Source organism: Balaenoptera acutorostrata, chromosome 16 (genome assembly GCF_949987535.1).
Source record: "Balaenoptera acutorostrata chromosome 16, mBalAcu1.1, whole genome shotgun sequence".
Lineage (NCBI taxonomy): Eukaryota > Metazoa > Chordata > Mammalia > Artiodactyla > Balaenopteridae > Balaenoptera > Balaenoptera acutorostrata.
The window spans coordinates 55823481-55842641 of record NC_080079.1 but is presented as its reverse complement, the minus strand read 5'-3'; the positions used below and the strand labels follow the sequence as shown (position 1 = coordinate 55842641).

The window sequence follows — 19161 nt, the reverse complement described above, 5'->3', positions numbered from 1 at the left end:
TGCTTTGAAAAAAGTACTTCATAGTTTATAGAATTTTATGTTTCATTTAATCTTCATAATAACTCAGTGTGGCAGACATTCATGTCATTCTCATTTTGACAGAGCTGTAAAGTGAGGCCTAGAGGCATTCAGGGACTTTCTTAAGAAAGCTGGCATGGAGTGTTGATGAGGATGGGAGAAAAGGCAACCCTGTGCACTGTTGGTGGGCATGTCAAATGGTGCAGCCACTATGGCAAACAGTATGGAGGTTCCTCAAAAAATTAAAAATAAAGCTACCATATGACCCAGCAATCCCCCTTCTGGGTATATTTCCAAAGGAAATGAAATCAGGCTATTAAAGAGATATCTGGGGCTTCCCTGGTGGCGCAGTGGTTGAGAATCTGCCTGCTAATGCAGGGGACACGGGTTCGAGCCCTGGTCTGGGAAGATCCCACATGCCACGGAGCAGCTGGGCCCGTGAGCCACAATTGCTGAGCCTGCGCGTCTGGAGCCTGTGCCCCGCGACGGGAGGGGCCGCGATAGAGAAAGGCCCGCGCACCGCGATGAAGAGCGGTCGCCGCACCGCGATGAAGAGTGGCCCCCGCTTGCCGCAACTGGAGAAAGCCCTCGCACGAACCGAAGACCCAACACAGCCAAAAATAAATAAATAAATAAATAAATAAATAAGAAAATCCTTTAAAAAAAAAAAAAAAGATATCTGTACTCCCATGTTTATTGCAACATTATGCACAATAGCCAAGCTATAGAAACAACATGAACATCTGTCAATGGATGATTGGACAAAGACCATGGGAATGAAGGAAATCCTGCCATTTGCAACAACAAACATGGACCTTCAGGGCATTATGCTAACTGAAAAAAGTCAGACAGAGAAAAATACTACACGATATCACTTATATGTGAAATCTAAAAAAGCCGAACTTGCAGAAACAGAGTAGAATGGTGGTTACCAGGGGCCAGGGGGCGGGGGGGGGGGTGGTTGAAGGGGGGGTGGTTGAAGGGGGAGGTGGGGAGGAGTTAGGGAGATGTTGGTCAAAGGGTACAAACTTGCAGTTAGAAGATGAATAAATTCTGGGGATCTAATGCACAGCCCAGGGATTACAGTCAACAGTAATATGTTACATGCTTCAAAGTTGCCAAGACTAGATCTTAAATGTTCTCACCACACAAAATTAACTATGGGACCTGACGGAGGTGTTAGCTAATGCTATGGTGGTAATCATTTTGTAATATGTTAAGTGTATCACATCAGCACATAGTACACCTTAAGCTTACATATGTCAATTATGTCTCAAAAAAAGAACACGAGAAAAGAAAAAGACCCAAGAGAGCCCTCTCGGAGCTGCCGTTAACCCTGTCTGACTCCACATCAGTCCCTTTTCCATAGTCGGGGCTGGGCGGCAGGGCTGGCTTCCTGGTGCAGCCTCAGCTGCATCCTCACCTCCGAGTGCCCTCCAGGCTGCTGCCTGGGCATCACAGCTGGTCTGAGTCGGTGGACACAGCTGCACAGAGGAGAGTTCGCAGAATGGTGGGGAGCTTGGTGGCGCCCGAACGCAGAGCGTGGGCAGGAGCTCAGAGGCCCACTGGGCTGGGAAAGAAAGTGGGGCGGGCAGGATGCACCTTAAGGGCCAAGGGGTTTGCCCTTTGTCCTGTGTGCATTGGGAGCCACTGAAGGCTTCCAAGGAAGACAATGGCAAAGCTAGAGCTGGGTTTTAGGAGGCTGGGCTTAGTCCCTCTGTGACCCACAGCTTGTGCACTCTCCTAGCCAAGTTCCAAAAATCTGTCTTCCTAGTTTGCATGTGACTTCCTTCTGTCACTGAGTGTGACCGTCTCTCAGGGGCTGTCAACACTCAAAGGTTACTGGCCCTTATAGGGCACAAGCTTCTGTGTTTAGTTTGTAGTGTAGTGACCGCAAAGCCCGTGCTGGGGAACCTGGCCTTGTTTGAGCCTCGTGGTAGCAGGCACTATGGTGTTCTTAGTACCTGGAGTGGAAATATAGGGGTTTTTTTCCCCTGGGGTGGATTCCTCCCTCTTCTTTTTCTGGAAAAACTCCTGTTGACCTTTCCAGACCCAGTGGGACGCTCCATCTCCTGTGGTGGCCCCTGGCTTCCTCACAGAATGTGAGCGCCGCTGCCCCTAATCTCTTGACAGTACTTCATCAGTCCCTGTTCTCCTTGCGCTAGAGATATTTATTTGTCTTCTTTTCCCAGCTAGGCTCTGAGTGCCTTGAGGGAAGACGGCTGGTCTTTGCTGCCTCTATATCCAGCTCAGGGCCTGGCAGAGTTAAGTACTTAATTGGGCACAGTCATCCAAGCATATTATCACCTGCTGACTGAATACATATGTATTCATATGCATATGAATGCATCAGTGAATAGACCAAAGAAAATTCCCCTCCTGCCCTGGAGCTCTCGGCTTATTAGATCCTCTGCATGTGACTTCCACATCCATAAATACCTTCTGAGGGACAGACTTCCTGCTGCCTTCCTCAGATCTGGGGGATGTTATGTTTCTCGAGAGTGGACTTTGACAACTTGAGAAGGAGAAGCGCTTTCTTTCCGCATGAGGGCCATGTGCCTTGTATCCTCCAAATGCTAACAGAACACAGTTCCCTGACTGGTAGGTTGTAGGTGCTTGCTACACAGGTGTTGGATGGAGATTGGAGTAGAATTAGACTATGGGTAAGATTTTACTCCCGGCAGGGAGGGTGACCTGCTTGGGCCAGGGCAATCCCCGGTCTTGCACAACGAGAAGAACACGGCCAGCTCCACGAGTTCTCTACAAAAGGACTGGATTTTAGAGGCAGACAGGGGCCTGACACGATGCAATCAGACTGCAAAATAATTGGTTTTAATCCTAGACCGTGCCTGCAACAGGTTTTGTTCCCTCTCTTGGCACTTTCCCAGCCCCAGGACTCCCTTTTGAGTTTTAGAAGCAGCAACTTGCAGATGCCCACCCTGCCTTGGGGAACATGAAAAGACAGAGGCTAGAGAGAGGGGCCTCGTGGCATTCTGGAACCTGCGGCGTGACAGAGCTGTCCAAGGATCCTCTCCCTTCCCTCCAACGCACTCACCCACCAGCTGTCAAGGCGACAGGACACCAAGGAGAAAGGGTACCGTAACTGGGACTCCAGAGTTTCCAACAACTCATCCTGTGGTAGCAGACAGGGTGGTTCCTGGCCAGGCTTGGCCACTGACCCAGCTGGGCAAGTCGGCGTCCTTCCTTGGAAAGCAGTTTCCACATGAGTAACATGAGGAGGTTGGGTGGGATGGTCTTAAATGCTCTTGTGGCTTTTTGTAGGAAAGAGCAGGGGCTCTGGTGTCAGATACACCTGATTTTAAAATGGAAGGAAGCTTGAGAAGTGGGGTAGAGTGGTGTAGAGAGCTGCGTGGGTTTCAGAGCCAGACACACCTGGGTTCCGACCCTGGCTCTGCCCCTTATTAGCTATTTAACTTCGGACAAGTTGCTTAACCTCCCGGAGGCTGGGTTTCTGTGCAAACGTAGTGACGTGCCCTCCTCCCTTGGTGGCTGGAGGAAGTGTCTACAATGCGATATTGCAGGGAGGGCCCGGAGCTCAGGGCTTGGCACAGAGAAAGCTGTAATCAGCATGGGTGGTGGCAGTGGTATTTGAGATGCTAACCCCTTCGACAGGTGTCCTTGGGGCGGGGCACGGAGTTTGAGAAGCTGCTCTGAGCAGGGCACTCCAGGAAGAACTACACATGGAGATGTAAATTTCCATCCAAAAGTTGCTTGCTCATTCTGGAACAGGGCCACAGGAACAGCTGGACCACCCCAAACTGTCATGAGTGTCTTTATCCCCACAGGGACAGGCTAACCCAGGGCTGCTGGCTCTGGTCGGGCCTGCCATTGCCGGGTGCCAAGCCTCCACGCAGCGCACGTGGGTGCATCCGGATGAATCCTGGGACTCCGGGTGAGTCCCAGGGCTCCTGGCCATGTACTGGCTTGCTCAGTGCATGGCCTGGGCTGCGGGTCTTGGTGAACACGCTCTCTATTCCTTTCCAGTGCGTCGGTCCAAGGCGGCTGACGAGGAGAGGAGGCGCCGAGCCCAGCGCGCCCGGGACGAGTACCGGCGCCACTCCCTCCGCGCCATCCAGAAGGGCACGGTCGCTGGCCTCAGCTCCAGGTTCCGAGAGCTCGGCCAGAGCCACGAGCAGGAGGCGAGACTCTGCCACCACCTCCTGGGCCCGGGGCCGCCTTCACCCCTGGCCGTGCCTGGCAGGTGGGTCGCGGACCTCGCATCCCACATCCGCATCCGCGGTGTGTCTGGGGGGAGGGCCTCGGCTGGGGCGTAGGGCACCAGGGATCCAGTCCGGCTCTGCCTCCGACTTGCTGTGAAATTTGGGGCTAGTCATCTCCCCTCTGTTGGCCTCAGTGCCCTAGTCTGTGTAATGGGTCAGGAGCGGGGGAGAGGAGTCGGGGTTGGAGATTTCTACCAACTCTGGAGCTCTGGGAGGCTTCACCTCTTTGGGGTCTAGGATTCCTTTGAGAATCTAAAGAAAGCTGTGTATACCCTCTTCTCTGCGAAATGCACATATGTAAATACCCCAAAATGTTTGCATATAATTTCCAGCTCTTAAAGATCCGTAGACCCCAGTTTAAGAACTTGTAATATAAGACCTCAAATGGGTTAAATGTGGCCCAGCAGCCTGGAACCAGAACTGGCTGCTGCTTTTTGTAACCACAGGCAGTGCTGGTGCATCCCAGGTTCTGATAGCCGGTTGCAGATGAACGCAGTTGAGTGCAGGAGGGTCCTCACATGCTGGGCTGATGAGTGGTTTGGCAAGGGCACTCAGGTGACTGACTGCCCATGATTGCTGGGACCGAGGATCAGGAGGTTGCCTGGAGCCTCTCCACCTGCCGCCTGTGCCCACCTCAGGCCAGCCCTAAGGCTGGTTCCCCTCCTCATTATTGCTGATTGTCTGCTGCCCCAGTGAGGGCTCAGAGGCTGGATGGTGAGTTCCTGCTGCTCCCTGAACCACAATAAACCTGCAGAAGAGTCCATTCAGCCCCAGATGATAGAGGGTTGTCTGGGTTTTGCTTTAATTGGGATTTAGGATTATTCATAAAACCCCCTCTCCCTCTCCCTGCAGCCCAGGGAGAACTGACCACATCTGCGTTTCTTCCTTCCTTCCCTCCCTTCCTTTCCTCCTTCCTTGTCATTTATATGATTCACAAACCAGAAAGTTTAAAAAGATACATGGAGAAAAGGCTGACTCCCATCCTTGCCGTCCGTCTACTCAGTTCCCTCTTCCCTGCACAGGGAACCACTGTTCTTAGTTTGTGTGTCCTCCCAGTTCCTTTTCGCAACTGCCAAGGTGAAAAGTTGTATCTCCCTCTTTTTTTTTTTTTTTGCATAAAAGTTTGCCTATCATACACATGGTTCTGCATCTTGATTTTTTTTCCATTTAACTATAAATTTTGGAGGTCTTTACATATCGATTCTTACCTGATGATTTTTATTTAGTTTTCTTTTTACAGGTGCATAGTATTCCACTGCATGGCTGTGCTCTAATTTATTTTTCAAAACCTCTATTAATGGACATTGGTGTTGTCTGAAATCTTTGGTTACTACCAACAGTGCCCTTAATGAGTAACCTTGTAGACATTAATTTTATACACATGCAAACTATTATCTACAAGAGAGATTCCCAAAAGTGGGACCACTGGGTTAAGGGCTACGTGCACTTATAGTATTGATAGTTACCATCAACTTGCCCTCCACAGGGGTGGTACCAATGAATACTCTCATCCTTTAGCCTTGCCAACAATATGTTGTCAGACTTTTGTTTTGTGTGAGAAATAATATCTCAGTGAAAATTTAAATTTGCATTTCTATTTATGTGTGAGATGAAGTATTTTATATATGTGTAAGGGCCTTTGGTATTTCTCTGTCTGTTCATTTCCCTTCCTGCCTCTTCATTGTGTTATTGGTCCTTTCGCCATCTGTTTCCAGGAACTCCTTAAATATTAGGGAAAATATTAGGGATGCTTTTCTTTGTGATAAACATTTCTTTCCCCTCAATTTGTCATTTGTCTTTTGACTTTTATGATGATGTTTTCTGTCATGCAGGAGTTCTTGATTTTTACGAGGTCAGATTTTCTTTTATGTTTCCTGGATTTGGAGACATAGTTAGAAAAGCCTTCTTCCTCTTGTGCTTTTTTTTTTTTTTTAAAGGAGACATATAATTTGTCCTTCAGGCCCAGAAGACAGAGCTGCATGAACTGTGTTGCAGTCTGGCTCCAGGCTCGCCGTGTGTGGCTGTCAGTAGAGGAGAAGTGACAGCCACAGTGTGCCGCCTTGGGTGGAGCAGGGGGACCAGGGACCATGCAGATGCAGCGGCAGACCCAGGCGCCAGAAGCCATGCACCAGCCTCCTTCCTGCGGCTGCCCCATGGAACAGGTCCCCGTGGCCTCACTGCCCTCAGCACTGTGGTGCTGGCACCGGCGGCCGGCCCACGCTCGCCCGGTTATGCTGGGGGCAGACACATTGTTGATGGGAGAGAGTTCCAGGTGCAGGCGTGAGGCTTCTGGCCAGGTGGCCTCTTGGAGCACTTGGTCCTAGCATTGATATTCTGGGGAATCAGATTCTCTGCTTAGAAACAGAGGGACAAGAGTGAACGAATTTTCCTTGCTGTTATTTATAACCTCCTCTTGCCTTCTAAGGAGAATGAGTCCTAGAAACCAGAGGATATTTTTTTCCCCCTGAGCACAGTTGTTTATCGGGGAATGCAAGTGTGAAGGAAGAGGCTGGGGCAGGGCTGCAGTGTGCTGCTTCATAAAGAGGCAGAGCACCTGAGGTTCCTGAGAAGAGGGAAACCCTCAAGGGCGGATACAGAGGAGCAAAGCTGGCTGGTGGGGGGGTTAAAAAAAGCCTGCAGAGGTGGCAGTGGGAAGCAAGGGGTTTGGAGCACCGGCTCCACTGATGATGGCTTTAAGCTGTTCAATGGAACCTCACCCTCTGTCTTTCTTCTTGCATCTTTTCTAAAATCTACAGCGTTCACTACTGTGTGTGTGTATGTGGATTCATGTTAGGGTGAGTAAAAATAGGAGCTCATTCTGGGGTTTGCCAGGAAGTGCTGGGCTCAGCATCAAAGTGTTTGTTGGTGCAGGGGAAATGCAAAGACGTCGTGACTTCGTGCTGACGTTTATTTCATAAGCGACGATGACAGTGGTGGTGAATTCTAAATGCCAGTGCTATTAGGTGGACAGACAGCGATGACAGTGTGAGAATTTGCCAGGCTGCTGTCACTCAGGTGGAAGGGTGAAAAAGCTGTGGTTGTTCAAGCTGGGCCCAAAGTCTGCTGAAGCTCTATTTTCATCCCACGCAGCAGTGCAGTGTGATCTTGCTGCATATCACCTCAACACACAGTGGTGTGTGTTGTTATGGGGCAAGTGCTGTCAAACCCTTACTGGGCTTCATGTTAGTGTGGCTGTAGTACAGTGGGGTCTCACGTGGCCCCGTCTCTGTATACGTTCAGAAGACACAGTATAACAATTAAAATCTGGGCTTACTTATGAGAAAATGTCAAAAAGCATCTAATTTATTACTCAGACCTTCTTCAAGTGCCCCCGTTCATCTCCCTCCCAGGATCTTCAATTCCACACCCGCTCCTCCAACAAAAGTCAGCCCGTGCAGCGACTCTTTCCTCCCCTCTCCCTTTCCTCTGTCCTCTTCCCTCTTACTTCTTGGTGGTGAAGCTCAGCCGTTTCCAGAGCAGATTGAGGCTCTTCACTGTCCTGGTTCTGCCTCATAAAGCATGGAAGGCTAGCTGGCCAAGCCAGGTGTCCCCTTAGACGGCAGGGGTGGGTGAGACGGGGAGCGGCAAAACCAGAGTTCTCTTCAGTGCGGGTTTGGGGAGGGCGGAGGACACGCGCATATTCATGATTTTGCTCCTATTACATTACGATCCTTCTTCATAGATGCTGATGTCTATGCCCTGGCCATTCTAGAGGGCAAATATGCCTTTTCCCTCCCTCAGACATCCCCTCCTATCCTATTTCGCACTCGCACCTGCGTGGCTTTTTTTCAAGCTAAGTGACAACAGTTTTCTTTTGGGAAAATCAATAACAGCTGGTACATTATAATCTGCAAAGTGCCTTCAAGTACCTGGACTCATTTAATCCTCTCCACAGGCCTGAGTGTGGGCGTCGGGATTGTTCACTCTCACAGCGGTCTTCCCCACTCCCTCCCGCTCCTTCCTTCCCCTCTCTCACCCTCTGCTCTCTCCCTAACTCTCCCACACTCAGTCTCCGCAGGACTTGGGAGCGGCCCCTGTGTCCTGCCTCCAGAGAAGTCATCGTCCGCTGGTTTAAGGAGGAACAGCTGCCTCGCCGAGCTGGCTTTGAGAGGAGCACCAAAGCCATCGCCCCCTGGTTCCACGGTAGGGTGGCTTTCCGGATCCCCGGGGCAGATCATTTCCACGTCTCAGCCTCCCTCTGGGGGTGGTGCGGGGTCCTGAAGGGCCGCCACAGTCAGAGGAGTCAAGGACTTTAGACTCTGCTAATTCCACTCCGGCCCCGCAAAGACTGGCCGGTCTCCCAAGGCTAAGGCTCAGCGCTCCTGGCTCACCTGCTGGGAGTGGAGTAGAGAGAGGTGTCATGTCTGTCCTGTCTTTGCTCATTGAGTGTGTTGAGCTCAAGGCACAAGCTTTGATTTCCCCAGGGCGTGTGCTGAAACACCGAGTGACCTTTGTGGAGATGGTCAGGGACCAAGCACAACGTCTGTGAGCGGGAGTGCAGGGGACTGCAGGCCCCAGGGCTCTGGACGTGCACTGCCCTCTGCTGGGAAGGGAGGAACATGACCCTTGCCCACTGCCCTCACCGCGCAGCCTCCTTGGCCGTCCAGGGCTCCTCAGAGGCACCTTCTGTCTCCGCATGGGGCCTGGTAGGTGTGTGAGGCCCCTGAGGGCCTGATGAGTGAGGTTAACCTGCGAGCAATGAGAAAACCCAGCCACAGGAGAGGTGACACTAGCCTTTCCGGTTAGCCGAGGGCTCAAAGGGGCCAGGGCCCTGTGTCTTAGGCATCTCTGTATTCAACCCTCACCTCTGCTTCCTACCTGCTCAGAGATCAGGTAGAGAAACGCATCCAAGACAAATGTACCCTCTTTCTCTGTTGCCACTGATGTTGAGTTCTTCACCTCAATAACATCCCCATTGTGTCAGTCAGATTGTGCTTAGTTATGCTACAGTGAGAAATGATCCCAAAGTCTCAGTGACGTCTGCCAGCCAAGACTCATTTCTTACCCATGTAACATGCCCAGTGGGAGTTGGTCGTGAACTTTAATCTGGGCCACAGACAGAAGGAGTTGCCTCTACTGGAAACGCCAGTGACCTCATGACAGAGGGAAAAAGAGGGGCATGGCCAGGGACACACGGGCTCCCGGAGCTTCTGCCTGCAACTGACGTATGCCATTTTTGCTCACATTTCTCTGGCCAGAGCCAGCCTGGCATCTGTGGTATGGACAGTTTGGAATGATAATAGAATCTGTTAGGACCACCATCCACCTTCAGACCCCTTCCTTCTCCTGGGCCTCCACAAATCTAACAGAAGGATGGGGTGGCTCTTTATGGCTCAGAAAGTCGACAGTCAACGTTCATGTGTGGCCTAGCTGTGTGTCCCGGGGATTCCCTGCCTCTGACCTCTGTCCCTGTTATGTGTCCCCGTAGCCCCTGTGGGAGGTTCCATTTGCATCACTGCTTTCCTTTTCTTTCTTTCTTTCTTTTTTTATTTATTTATTTATTTATTTATTTATTTATTTATTTATTTATTTATGGCTGTGTTGGGTCTTCGTTTCTGTGCGAGGGCTTTCTCGAGTTGTGGCAAGTGGGGACCACTCTTCATCGTGGTGCGCGGGCCTCTCACTGTCGCGGCCTCTCTTGTTTCGGAGCACAGGCTCCAGACGCGCAAGCTCAGTAATTGTGGCTCACGGGCCCAGCTGCTCCGCGGCATGTGGGATCCTCCCAGACCAGGGCTCGAACCCGTGTCCCCTGCATTGGCAGGCAAATTCTCAACCACTGCGCCACCAGGGAAGCCCACTGCTTTCCTTTTCATTCGTATATTATCATAATCATGGAAGCACAAAACTAGCATCTTGGGCACCTGCGTAGTGCACCTTAAAAATTCTGTCACGGTTGGGGTTTGTCAGAACCACAGGCTGCTCTGCTGTACTTGTGGCAACCAACGGAAAAGGCACGGCAGAGGTGCTTACATTTATCTTTAGCTTTACTTTCTATCCTGATGAAAAAGACGTGTAGTTTTTATATTGTCACAGAAGAAGCAGAGCCATGATTTAAGTCTCGAAATTTATGTAACTGATTTCGTGTTCTTCTGACAGTTCCACCATAAAGCGTGCAGGAACGTTGCTAATCCGCAGACCAGAGCTATGTGTCAAAGTTTTCACTGATCTGTGACAAGATGAAAGGAAAAGGCTCACGTATGGAGGGTGGCCAACTATCTTTGCTTGAAAAGGACTGTGTTGTACTCGAAGATGATATCCTCTCCTCAGTTTTAGTTTTAAAATGTCCTATCTCTTATGAATTGATGGTGATAGTAAGCAGTAGTTTTTTTTTATATATTGCCTTTGCTCAGAAAAGCAAAAAGGGAGCAGCCCCATGTTGGTTTCCACACTTTCTACTTATACCTAAAATCCCAAAGTCTGGAACTCCTGGTATGGTCCAACTTCTCTTCCAACGTAGCAATTCCCTACAGCATCCTTGGTGGGACTCCCCCATGTTGATCTGTACAAGAGAAGAAACCTCCTGCCGCACAGGCTAATTGTCAGGGAGTCTGCTGCAAGTTGGCTGGGGCTCTGCTCCCAGCTGGTCTTGGCGGGGCATCTTCGCTGGGGCGGCTCTGCTCCGTGTAGCTCTCAGGCTCCTCCTGGGACTGGCAGGCTAGCCCAGGCGTGCTCTTCTCAGGAACCAGAGAGCACGTGGCAGCACGCTAGGCTCCAGAAGTCTAGCCTCCGAACCAGCACGCTGTCACTTTCACCTCGTGCCATTGGCCACAATATGTCACAGAGTTGAGGCGCTGGGAAAAATATTCTCCTTTCGTGTGAGGAACTGCAAAGCCATGCGTCAAAGGGTATGAAGACAGGGAGGGGAGGAGAATTTGAGCCAATAATGCAATCGATCGCAATCCCAATATAAATCTTTTCTTTCCTGGGGAAAGCATTCCTAGTTAATTTAGATGGATTTTAGATGCAGGTTAAAAAGGACTACTGTGACTTCTATTTTCTTCCCTTCTATCAAACATATTTGGATGTGTCAAGGTGTAATCCAAAGAGCGATGCGGACAAAAAGTCTGAAGATCTGGGGCCCCCTCTAGAACCTAGCAGCTCTGTGACCTTGGGTATGTCCTTTAAATTCCCCATCTGTGATGATAACATTGACTCCACAGGATACGTATGAAGATCAAGCCAACAAATGTGCTCTGTCCACCATAACGAGCCGTTGGCATGAGTGCTGATGCACTGAGGTGGGCCACTAGAGATCCCACCTCCCTGGGGAAACAGTTTGGGGAAGTGGGCTCAGAGCACAGAGCGGGAGGGAAGGAGGAACTGGCTTCCTGCTGGGACCATGGGGTTCTTGATAAAGTCCCCACTGTTAAAAAGAGAGAGAAAATGCTAAAGTCATTCCTCGTTTCTCCGCGGTTCATTATTATGTTCCAGCGGTTCTAAGAGAGACTTCTGGTATACAAAAATACTCCTGAGAAAAGCTAGTGCATATAAGCTTGGCTTTGCGGGGGAAAAATATCTATTTTTGGACTTTAACATGTATCTAAAACTATTAAGAATACCCTCTGTCTGAACACTGGCTCAGTCAGAACCCATTTCTTTTCCTGAGAAAAGACAACAGTCTAGAAAACAGTCACACTTGGTCCATGGTTCATTGTCCTGGCAGCAGCCCACTGGCTGACTGCGACTGGCCCTTAGGGCTTGGCGGGGACTGCGGCGGCACAGTGGATGGTGGAGCTGGGGCTCCGGAGTGGATCTCCTGATGGCCTGTCCTGCATTCAGGTGGGGTGTTCACATCATGCCTTTTCTGACAAGCACCATGTAGATGGTGCAGCTTGCGGGGGTCCAGCAGCTGGGGGGTGGCTTTCCGTGCAAAGCAGAGCTCCTAAGTGGAATGGGCACTGCTTCCTACCTTCCCGTGCTGCGACTTCAGGGCACACGTGGAGGAGAGGAGTGTTGAAGGTCTCAGGGCTGCAGGGTTCTAGGACGGGTCCCTCCCTTCGGCCTCCTTGTCCACCTTGCTTGTGACCACAGCGCATCCGAATGTCTTTGAAGGGGGCGGGGGGGAGGATGTAGAAGTCATAGCAGTCATTTTTAGTGATTATTTGGGGAAATGTTTGTCTTGCAGAAGCGGGGAACAGAGCCACTACTCCCCAATCTCTGGAGTCCTGTCTGGAGAAAGGGAGATAATTAAAGGGGCTTGGGGGCTGGGAGTTCTAAAGAGACACATTTCACTTCAATAGAAGAAAGATGGTTGCAGCTACTATTGGGCAGCAGGATGGCTATTGGACGCCTCAGATGGGTGGCCCGAGGGCCCTTGAGAGCTTTCTCTCCCTAGCATCTGGGATGCAGTGTGATTCTGCTGGCATTGCCCCAGGACCTCGAAAGTTTTCTCAGGCGGTCAGGAGAATGGGGAAGGCTGGCCAGGGTGTGAGGCTGGCCACAGAGCAGGCACCCGGGCGGGAGTCTGCGGGCTGTGGAGTAAGGTGTTCTTCTCCCAGTGACTGTTGTGCTTCTTCGCCTTATTTGTGTCTCTGTTAGTGATGTTGTTTGTGGTCCAGGAGCTGAGGCATAGCAGTGGGCGCCCCGTCTGGATGACCCTTCCGGGAGTCCTGCAGGGCGGCAGCCCCTACGAGGTGGGAAGGATTGAGCCTGGGGAGGCCGGGGCTGAGTGGGAATGGGGTCTCGCTCGCTGCGCCCCCCCCCCCGGTCCCCCACAACTGCATGCACTGGGACAGCACATGTGAAGTCTTGCGTGTTTGCCTAGCTGTGTAGACGTGCGGAGCGGTTTGACGTGCACCAGCTCACAGGTACTCTCAACCTCTCCTTGAGCTGGTCACGGTTAGCCCTTTACAGATGGTGACGCTGATGACCAGAAAGCTTGAGAAATCACCCTTATTCACCCAGCAGGAAGCACGGGAGCTGGGACAAGATGCAGGGCTTCTGGACCCCAGTTTTTCTTCCTGCATTCTGGTGGCCCCTTGAATATGCCGCTAGCCAGGCAGGGAGATTGGGGCGAAAAAGTGCCTCCTCTGGATTCACAATCCCTTACTGTATATTCACTTGAACTTCTGTTACGCACGGCCTGAGTTCTTTCTTTTAAATCTCACCCCTCCTCAATCCGTGGGCCTTCCAGAGCAGAGCTGCCACTGGTCTCCTGGCCCAGCTTGAGGGAAAATCTGGGAATGCCCTGTTTGGTCTTTGGGGTCACTCTCAGGAGCTAGAGTGTCTGGGGCTGAGATGGAGGGAGTGAGCCAGCTAGGCTCTTGTCCTCAGCTTTCAAGATCAGTGGAAGGATAGGAAACTACGTGAGGCTTTGGAACCTGTTGAGAGGTGGCAGCCAGAGTGGGGGACCCGGGTGGTGTGGACCCAGGCACCAAATCCATGTGAAGCAAGGACTAGCTGAAGAAACCAGGGGTAGAGAAAGTAGTGGTGGTGTTATAAGGATTACATGTATAATATTTATAAAGTGTTTAGAACTTGCAGTAAATGCTTCCACTTGTTATATAGAATAAATAAACATGGTAGCCTTTGGAGATGCATATTGGGATTTGAAGCATGTAAATGAGGCTTCATACCCTTAGGGTATGCCACTGCTATCACTTGGAAGTAAAGAGAAAGATGACATCAAATGACTGTTCACAAAAGGAAGATGGTACATATTTAGCCTTCCCCACAAAAAAGTAAAAGTCTGAATTTTTTTCATTATAAATATGATACCCATCTTGAAATTTTTTTAAAAGCTGTGAGGGGTAACACATGGGTCATTTGGAAGGACGGTTAGCATGTCACAATCCATCTCGTCAAGTCAGATTGCTAATTTTCCTTTCCTGAGCAGAATTTGGAATGGAAAATTTCCACCAAATCTGATCCCAAATGCAAACATTTCTAAAGAATAAAAAAAGTAGGTCAGTTGACCTACTTTTCTCTTAAGTTCTTGTTTAAGCTGTTCCAACTAAGAAATAAAGGAATCTTTTTCCTTCTTTTTTAAAAGAATTGTGCACTGGCTATAGGGTATCAAGAAAAGATTACAAAGAAGAGCGAAATTATTTTTTGCTTTAGGAAAGCATTGACTGTAATGGTGTCCCCAAGATTGTAACTCTTTCCTTTCTGCTCTCTATAATTCCATGTTTCTGATTTCAGACCCTTTGTGTCTTGTCTACCTAACACTTTTAGTTTGGATGTTTTGCTGAGATTGTTTTCTGATGCACAGGTGTGGGTAACTAAACTGTGTGGGAAGGGACAGGGGTTGGGGGACCTAGATGGCTTGGATTTGATAGAAGTGATTTTTTATTTTCTATCAGGATTAAATAGAAGCACAGAGTGACAGTCAACTTGATTTCTGTTGATGTAATTGATTTAATATACTTCTGACAGTCTCATCATATTTCTGGTGGTTACAAGAGGTTCCTCCTACCTTGCTAACTCCGGGAAGTTTCTATCATAGGTTAGACCCAGGAAACTGCCTTTAGGTTTTTTTTGCTCTGGGACCTGTAGGCTACTTTCCCACCAATCCCCAGCCCCCAGCTCATCCCAGCCCTGGCACCCAGGGCTCCAGCTCATGCCAGAGCCCTTGGCCTCACATTTTTGTGATGACAGGCATGGGGTTGAGGTGGAAGACTTGGGGTGGGTGGCACAGCTGCTGTCTTCAAACCACTAATGTCCTCAAGGTCAGTGGCCTCAAGAAATGGAGCACCTGGTGAAAATCACAAGGTGCTGACTTTGGTTCAGTCTGATCATCTTTTTAGCAGTTAGCTGTCCTGAGATGGAATAAACTACCTCCAGGAGCTAGGAGCACCCACTGCTGGGATGTGTAAACAGAGGCCAGATGGCTCTTCAGTCAAGACAGTGAAAGTGTGGATTGTCCAGTCTGATGGGGATTAGATCAGATTACATGACTTTTCTCCCCCCACCTTCCCACTGTGAGCTCTTCTTTCTCTGTTTATCTGAGAGACAAATATGGCGGCTTTGACATTTGCTAGAGAATAAAGTACAGTCACTACACTAGTTGAGAAGCTTTCTGGAAATGACTTATGTAACACTTATGCTTAATTATTAAAAGTTTATTAGACCCAAATTACCTTCTGTTTAGTAATTAAGTTCTTTATACATTCACATGTCAGCGTCATTTGCTTACAGCTTTCGTTTAAAATAGTGATGCTGCTTTTGGGTGTTGTGATTCACACTCCCCCACATCAGCCCCCAGGAGTGCACGAGGCAGGAGGGTGTCCCCTGCTTTAGGATTCAACCTCCTGGAAACACTTCCTGCAGGGGATCAACATGGCTTGCAATTAACGTGTGTTTTCTCCTGTAATCATCACAAATACACTGTCAGCCCCCTGCAGACAGTAAGGCATTACCAACATTTGTGTAGCCACATTTCAAGTTTATTTAAGTGTACAAAGAAAATGCACTTTTATTTTTCTATAATTTCTCTGATCTCATGAAGTTATCACCAACCCCTTCTTCCCTGTTTCCAGGCCCTGTCCCCTGCATGGGGCTGTGTCTATCTGGAGGTGCCCAGAGGCACCACTTGGACTGATGGCATCCCTGGGCAGGGGGTACCTGAGGTGGTACCACTCCTCCGTCAGGTGTGCACTGGTCTGTATCCCCGAGGTGTGGTTGGTTGGCCTCATGTGTGGGCTCACACTGGCTTTTATGTTTTACCTGGTAATTTAGTGACCATTTCCTTTGTGCTAGCTTTGTGTCCAGTAAATATCGAACATCCAGTATCTCATTTACCCTTTGCACAACTTTCTGGAAGAGGTAATAATACCAGCAGTTAGGTCCATGGTGCTTACAGTATGTGGGGCCCTCTTCTAAGCACATCACATACTTTAACTTCTTTGATGCTCATAATAACACTGTGTGCTTGCTACTAGCATTAGCCCCATTTCACAGATGAGGAAACTGAGGCATAGAGAACTGAGGCCACTTGCCTGCGGTTCACTGTTAGTAAGTGGGGGTGGTGGGATTCAAACCCTGGTGGTCTGGCTCCACAGTCCACGCTCCTACCTGTGACGCACTGTGGCCTTGCTGCCATCTCAACGTAAGGAACTAGAGGCTCCAAAGGTTAAGAAACTGCCCTGGGGCACGCAGGATGTCTCCTTGAGGATGAAGAGATGGCTGTTCCTTTAGGAGACATCCAGCCGCCATCTCTGGGCCGTGGGGCCAGCTGTTTCAGCTGCCATGCCTTATTCTTGGCTGGGGCAAGTGTCTGCTCCTCCTGCAGCTGGGGCCACCTCCCATAGAATTCCTGAAGGATGCTATCCCAGTCTCCACAATAAACGCAATAAATGGAGTCCTCATGGAGTAAATGCAGTAAATGGAGTAAAACAGGGAGTTGTCAGAGTTTGGGGTTGTTGAATTCCCTGGGCAGGGGCACCAGGGAGCAGGCTCGCTGTGTAAGGCAGTTAAATCATTTGTTGATTATTAATATTAAGCTTCTGTTGTCCATGAGACACTGTACTAAGTACAGGGCATGTGGTGGTGAACAAAACTGACAACTTCCCTCCCCTCATGGCACTTACATTCACTTGGAATTAACAGAAAAAAAATTGTACTGATATACTCAAAAGAGAATTTTTTGGCTTATGTGACTGGAAAAACCCAAACATCAGGCCAGCTTCAGGCTTTGCTTGATCCAGGGAGCTTAAGTTTTTAGCAACTGGCCTCTCTCCATCTCTCAGCTCTGCTGCTCTCCATGTTGTTTTTATTCTCAAGCAATGTATCAGCCTGTGGTTGCATGTGTGCATTCATTCTCCTAGGTTCAAATCCGGCAGAGGATAGGGCATACTTTTCTTTCAAATAATTTCTGGTATTAGTCCCAATATTCTGCCTTGTTGGCTCTGGTTCGGTCACATGCCCACTCCTGAACCAATCACCATGGGCAGAGGGATGAGCTCTCTGATTGGCTAGGCTTGAGTCACACGACCATCCCCAGAGCAGGGAAGAGTCCATCCCATTGCAACTGTATAGACCGAGTGGGATAGTGTGGCCTCCCAAAGGAAGCTCACCATTCCCTTGCCAGAAGAAGGGCAAATGGTCCTGAGTGGGCAAGACCAATTGATGTCCACCATATCGAGGAAAATAACTGGCCTAGTGGAACTCACAGTAAGCGAGACTGGCATGAATCAAATAATGAATTTATGCTTCCAGTTGAGGTTAGTGCTACACAGGATCCTTGTGTAGCCAGTTTCAGAAGTCGTTTTGCTGGGTGGTTGCAACCATGTCATGAACAGCGCGGCACCAGTGATTTGAACCTGGCATGTCAGCTTGGAGCAGGCAGTCATGGGCGTGGAATGGGGCCTCTTGTGCATAATATATCTGGAATCAAGATGCTTGTCCAGAGAAACACTTGTCTCAGCAGTTAACTGTGGCTAAATTTCATCTGGAGTTATAAAAAATGAAGGCATTTGAACTCATTCATCACAATCTCTGTGGCTTTAGGATGCTCTGAGAAACTGTCGAGAATGAAGTGATTAATAATTCCAGCCCCCTTAATGATACCGTCTGGAAAGTATGGCAGTAAGAAAGGAAAGTCACAAAATTGAATGAGAAAGGTAATGGAGTTGTTGGCCGGTGAGGTGTAGCTTTGGTGAAAGCTTTAAGAAATACGCATGTCAGATAAATTGAGACCCATAAAAAGTAAAACATCCTGTCTGGCCTGCCTGCCTTTCTTTTCAGGGAGAAGCTCTAACAGAAATAAAAGGAGCTCATTTGGTTACTGAGGTTCAATTCCAAGCTAAAGATTTCAGGGACGGAGGTACGGAGGTGGCGGAGGGGCTGGGAACTGAATCCCAGGTCTGCTTTAGGATTTGCTAACATGTGGATTTATGGGTCCATTAGAGCAGAGGGTCTTTTGCAAGTATGCTTAAAGTGCCTTTCCTTTCCTGGGGCTGCCGCTGGTTAGCACCGATGGAGCAAATATTGAATATTTTGATAGCGAACGTGGAGTAGTTGGCGTTTGAGAGCATCTGCGTGGAATCCAGGGAGATGATTAGGCGAGGCGGCAGGAAGAATGCTCGGGAATTGTGCTCGAGGTGCAGTAACAGACAGGAGTCAGGAGCAGCTGGCTTCACTTCACAGGTGTGCTGGCTGCAGACTCCCGCCTGCGATGTTAATGCGGGGGTGATGGGAGCCTGGGCTTCTTTGCTGTGCCAGCGTACACGTTCCCTTCTGCCTGCCCCACCTTTTCACCCTCACCTGATGCAACCGTGGGGAAGGGGGCTGCTGCCCTGAAGGGCCTCTGTCCCCTGACCTTGGCCCTGTCTTTTTGGGCAGTGTCCCCACGGAGGACGCTGCAGTTAGTCGGATTGCCTCTGACCTCCCGAGAAGCCTTGGGCACATCAGGGACCTGTGGGCCCGCTGAGGTCCAGTGCCCTGTTCCCCTTAGTCCCCATCAAGGGCCTGCATCTGTATGCTGGGATTCTGCCTCAGTTTCCAGGTTACACCTCTGTTTGCTTCTGCCGCTGACCCTGGTGAAAAGCAGGGCAGAATGAAAACTTAAGGAGTGGAAACATCACCAATCCTTGGAAGCCCCTGTGTGCTTCTCACCCGGGCAGCCCTCTTCCTTCCACCAGATACGATCCCTATCCTCAGTATTTTGTCCTTCATTTCTTTGCTTCATGTATTGTTTATATATTGATCTCCAAACACTAGTGTTTAGCTTTGTGAGTTTTTCAATTTAATATAAATGGAACTATAGTGTATTTATTTTTCAGTTATTAGCTTGTTTCACACTTCATTGAAAAAAAAATTTTTTTTTCTCATTGCATTTTCCCACTTCTGTTGTTTGGAGAACAACAGAACAACAATGCCTATCTTTTAGTGGTTAATTCAGGTGATTTAACATGCATACTTAATATATTATAAAGTTAATATATATCTTTACTCTCTTCCTAAA

General features: G+C 49.3%; 1 protein-coding gene across 5 annotated transcripts in view; it reads left to right on the top strand.

Moving 5' to 3' along the window:
• The window catches only part of SH2D4B (SH2 domain containing 4B), an 87422-nt gene that overhangs the window by 55079 nt on the left and 13182 nt on the right, over window positions 1-19161 (top strand). For 3 of the 5 annotated variants that reach the window (XR_009005737.1, XR_009005738.1, XM_057531570.1), the window contains exons 5-6: window positions 4024-4240; window positions 8269-8402. The exons of 1 other annotated variant lie outside the window; for it this stretch is intronic. Coding sequence is in view for 2 of the 4 variants with exons in the window: in XM_057531570.1 (XP_057387553.1) it covers window positions 4024-4240; window positions 8269-8402 (351 nt within the window). In the remaining 2 variants the exon portion in view is untranslated. The remainder of the gene's footprint in view (window positions 1-4023; window positions 4241-8268; window positions 8403-19161) is intronic. One more of the 5 variants, XM_057531571.1, reaches the window with a different exon arrangement.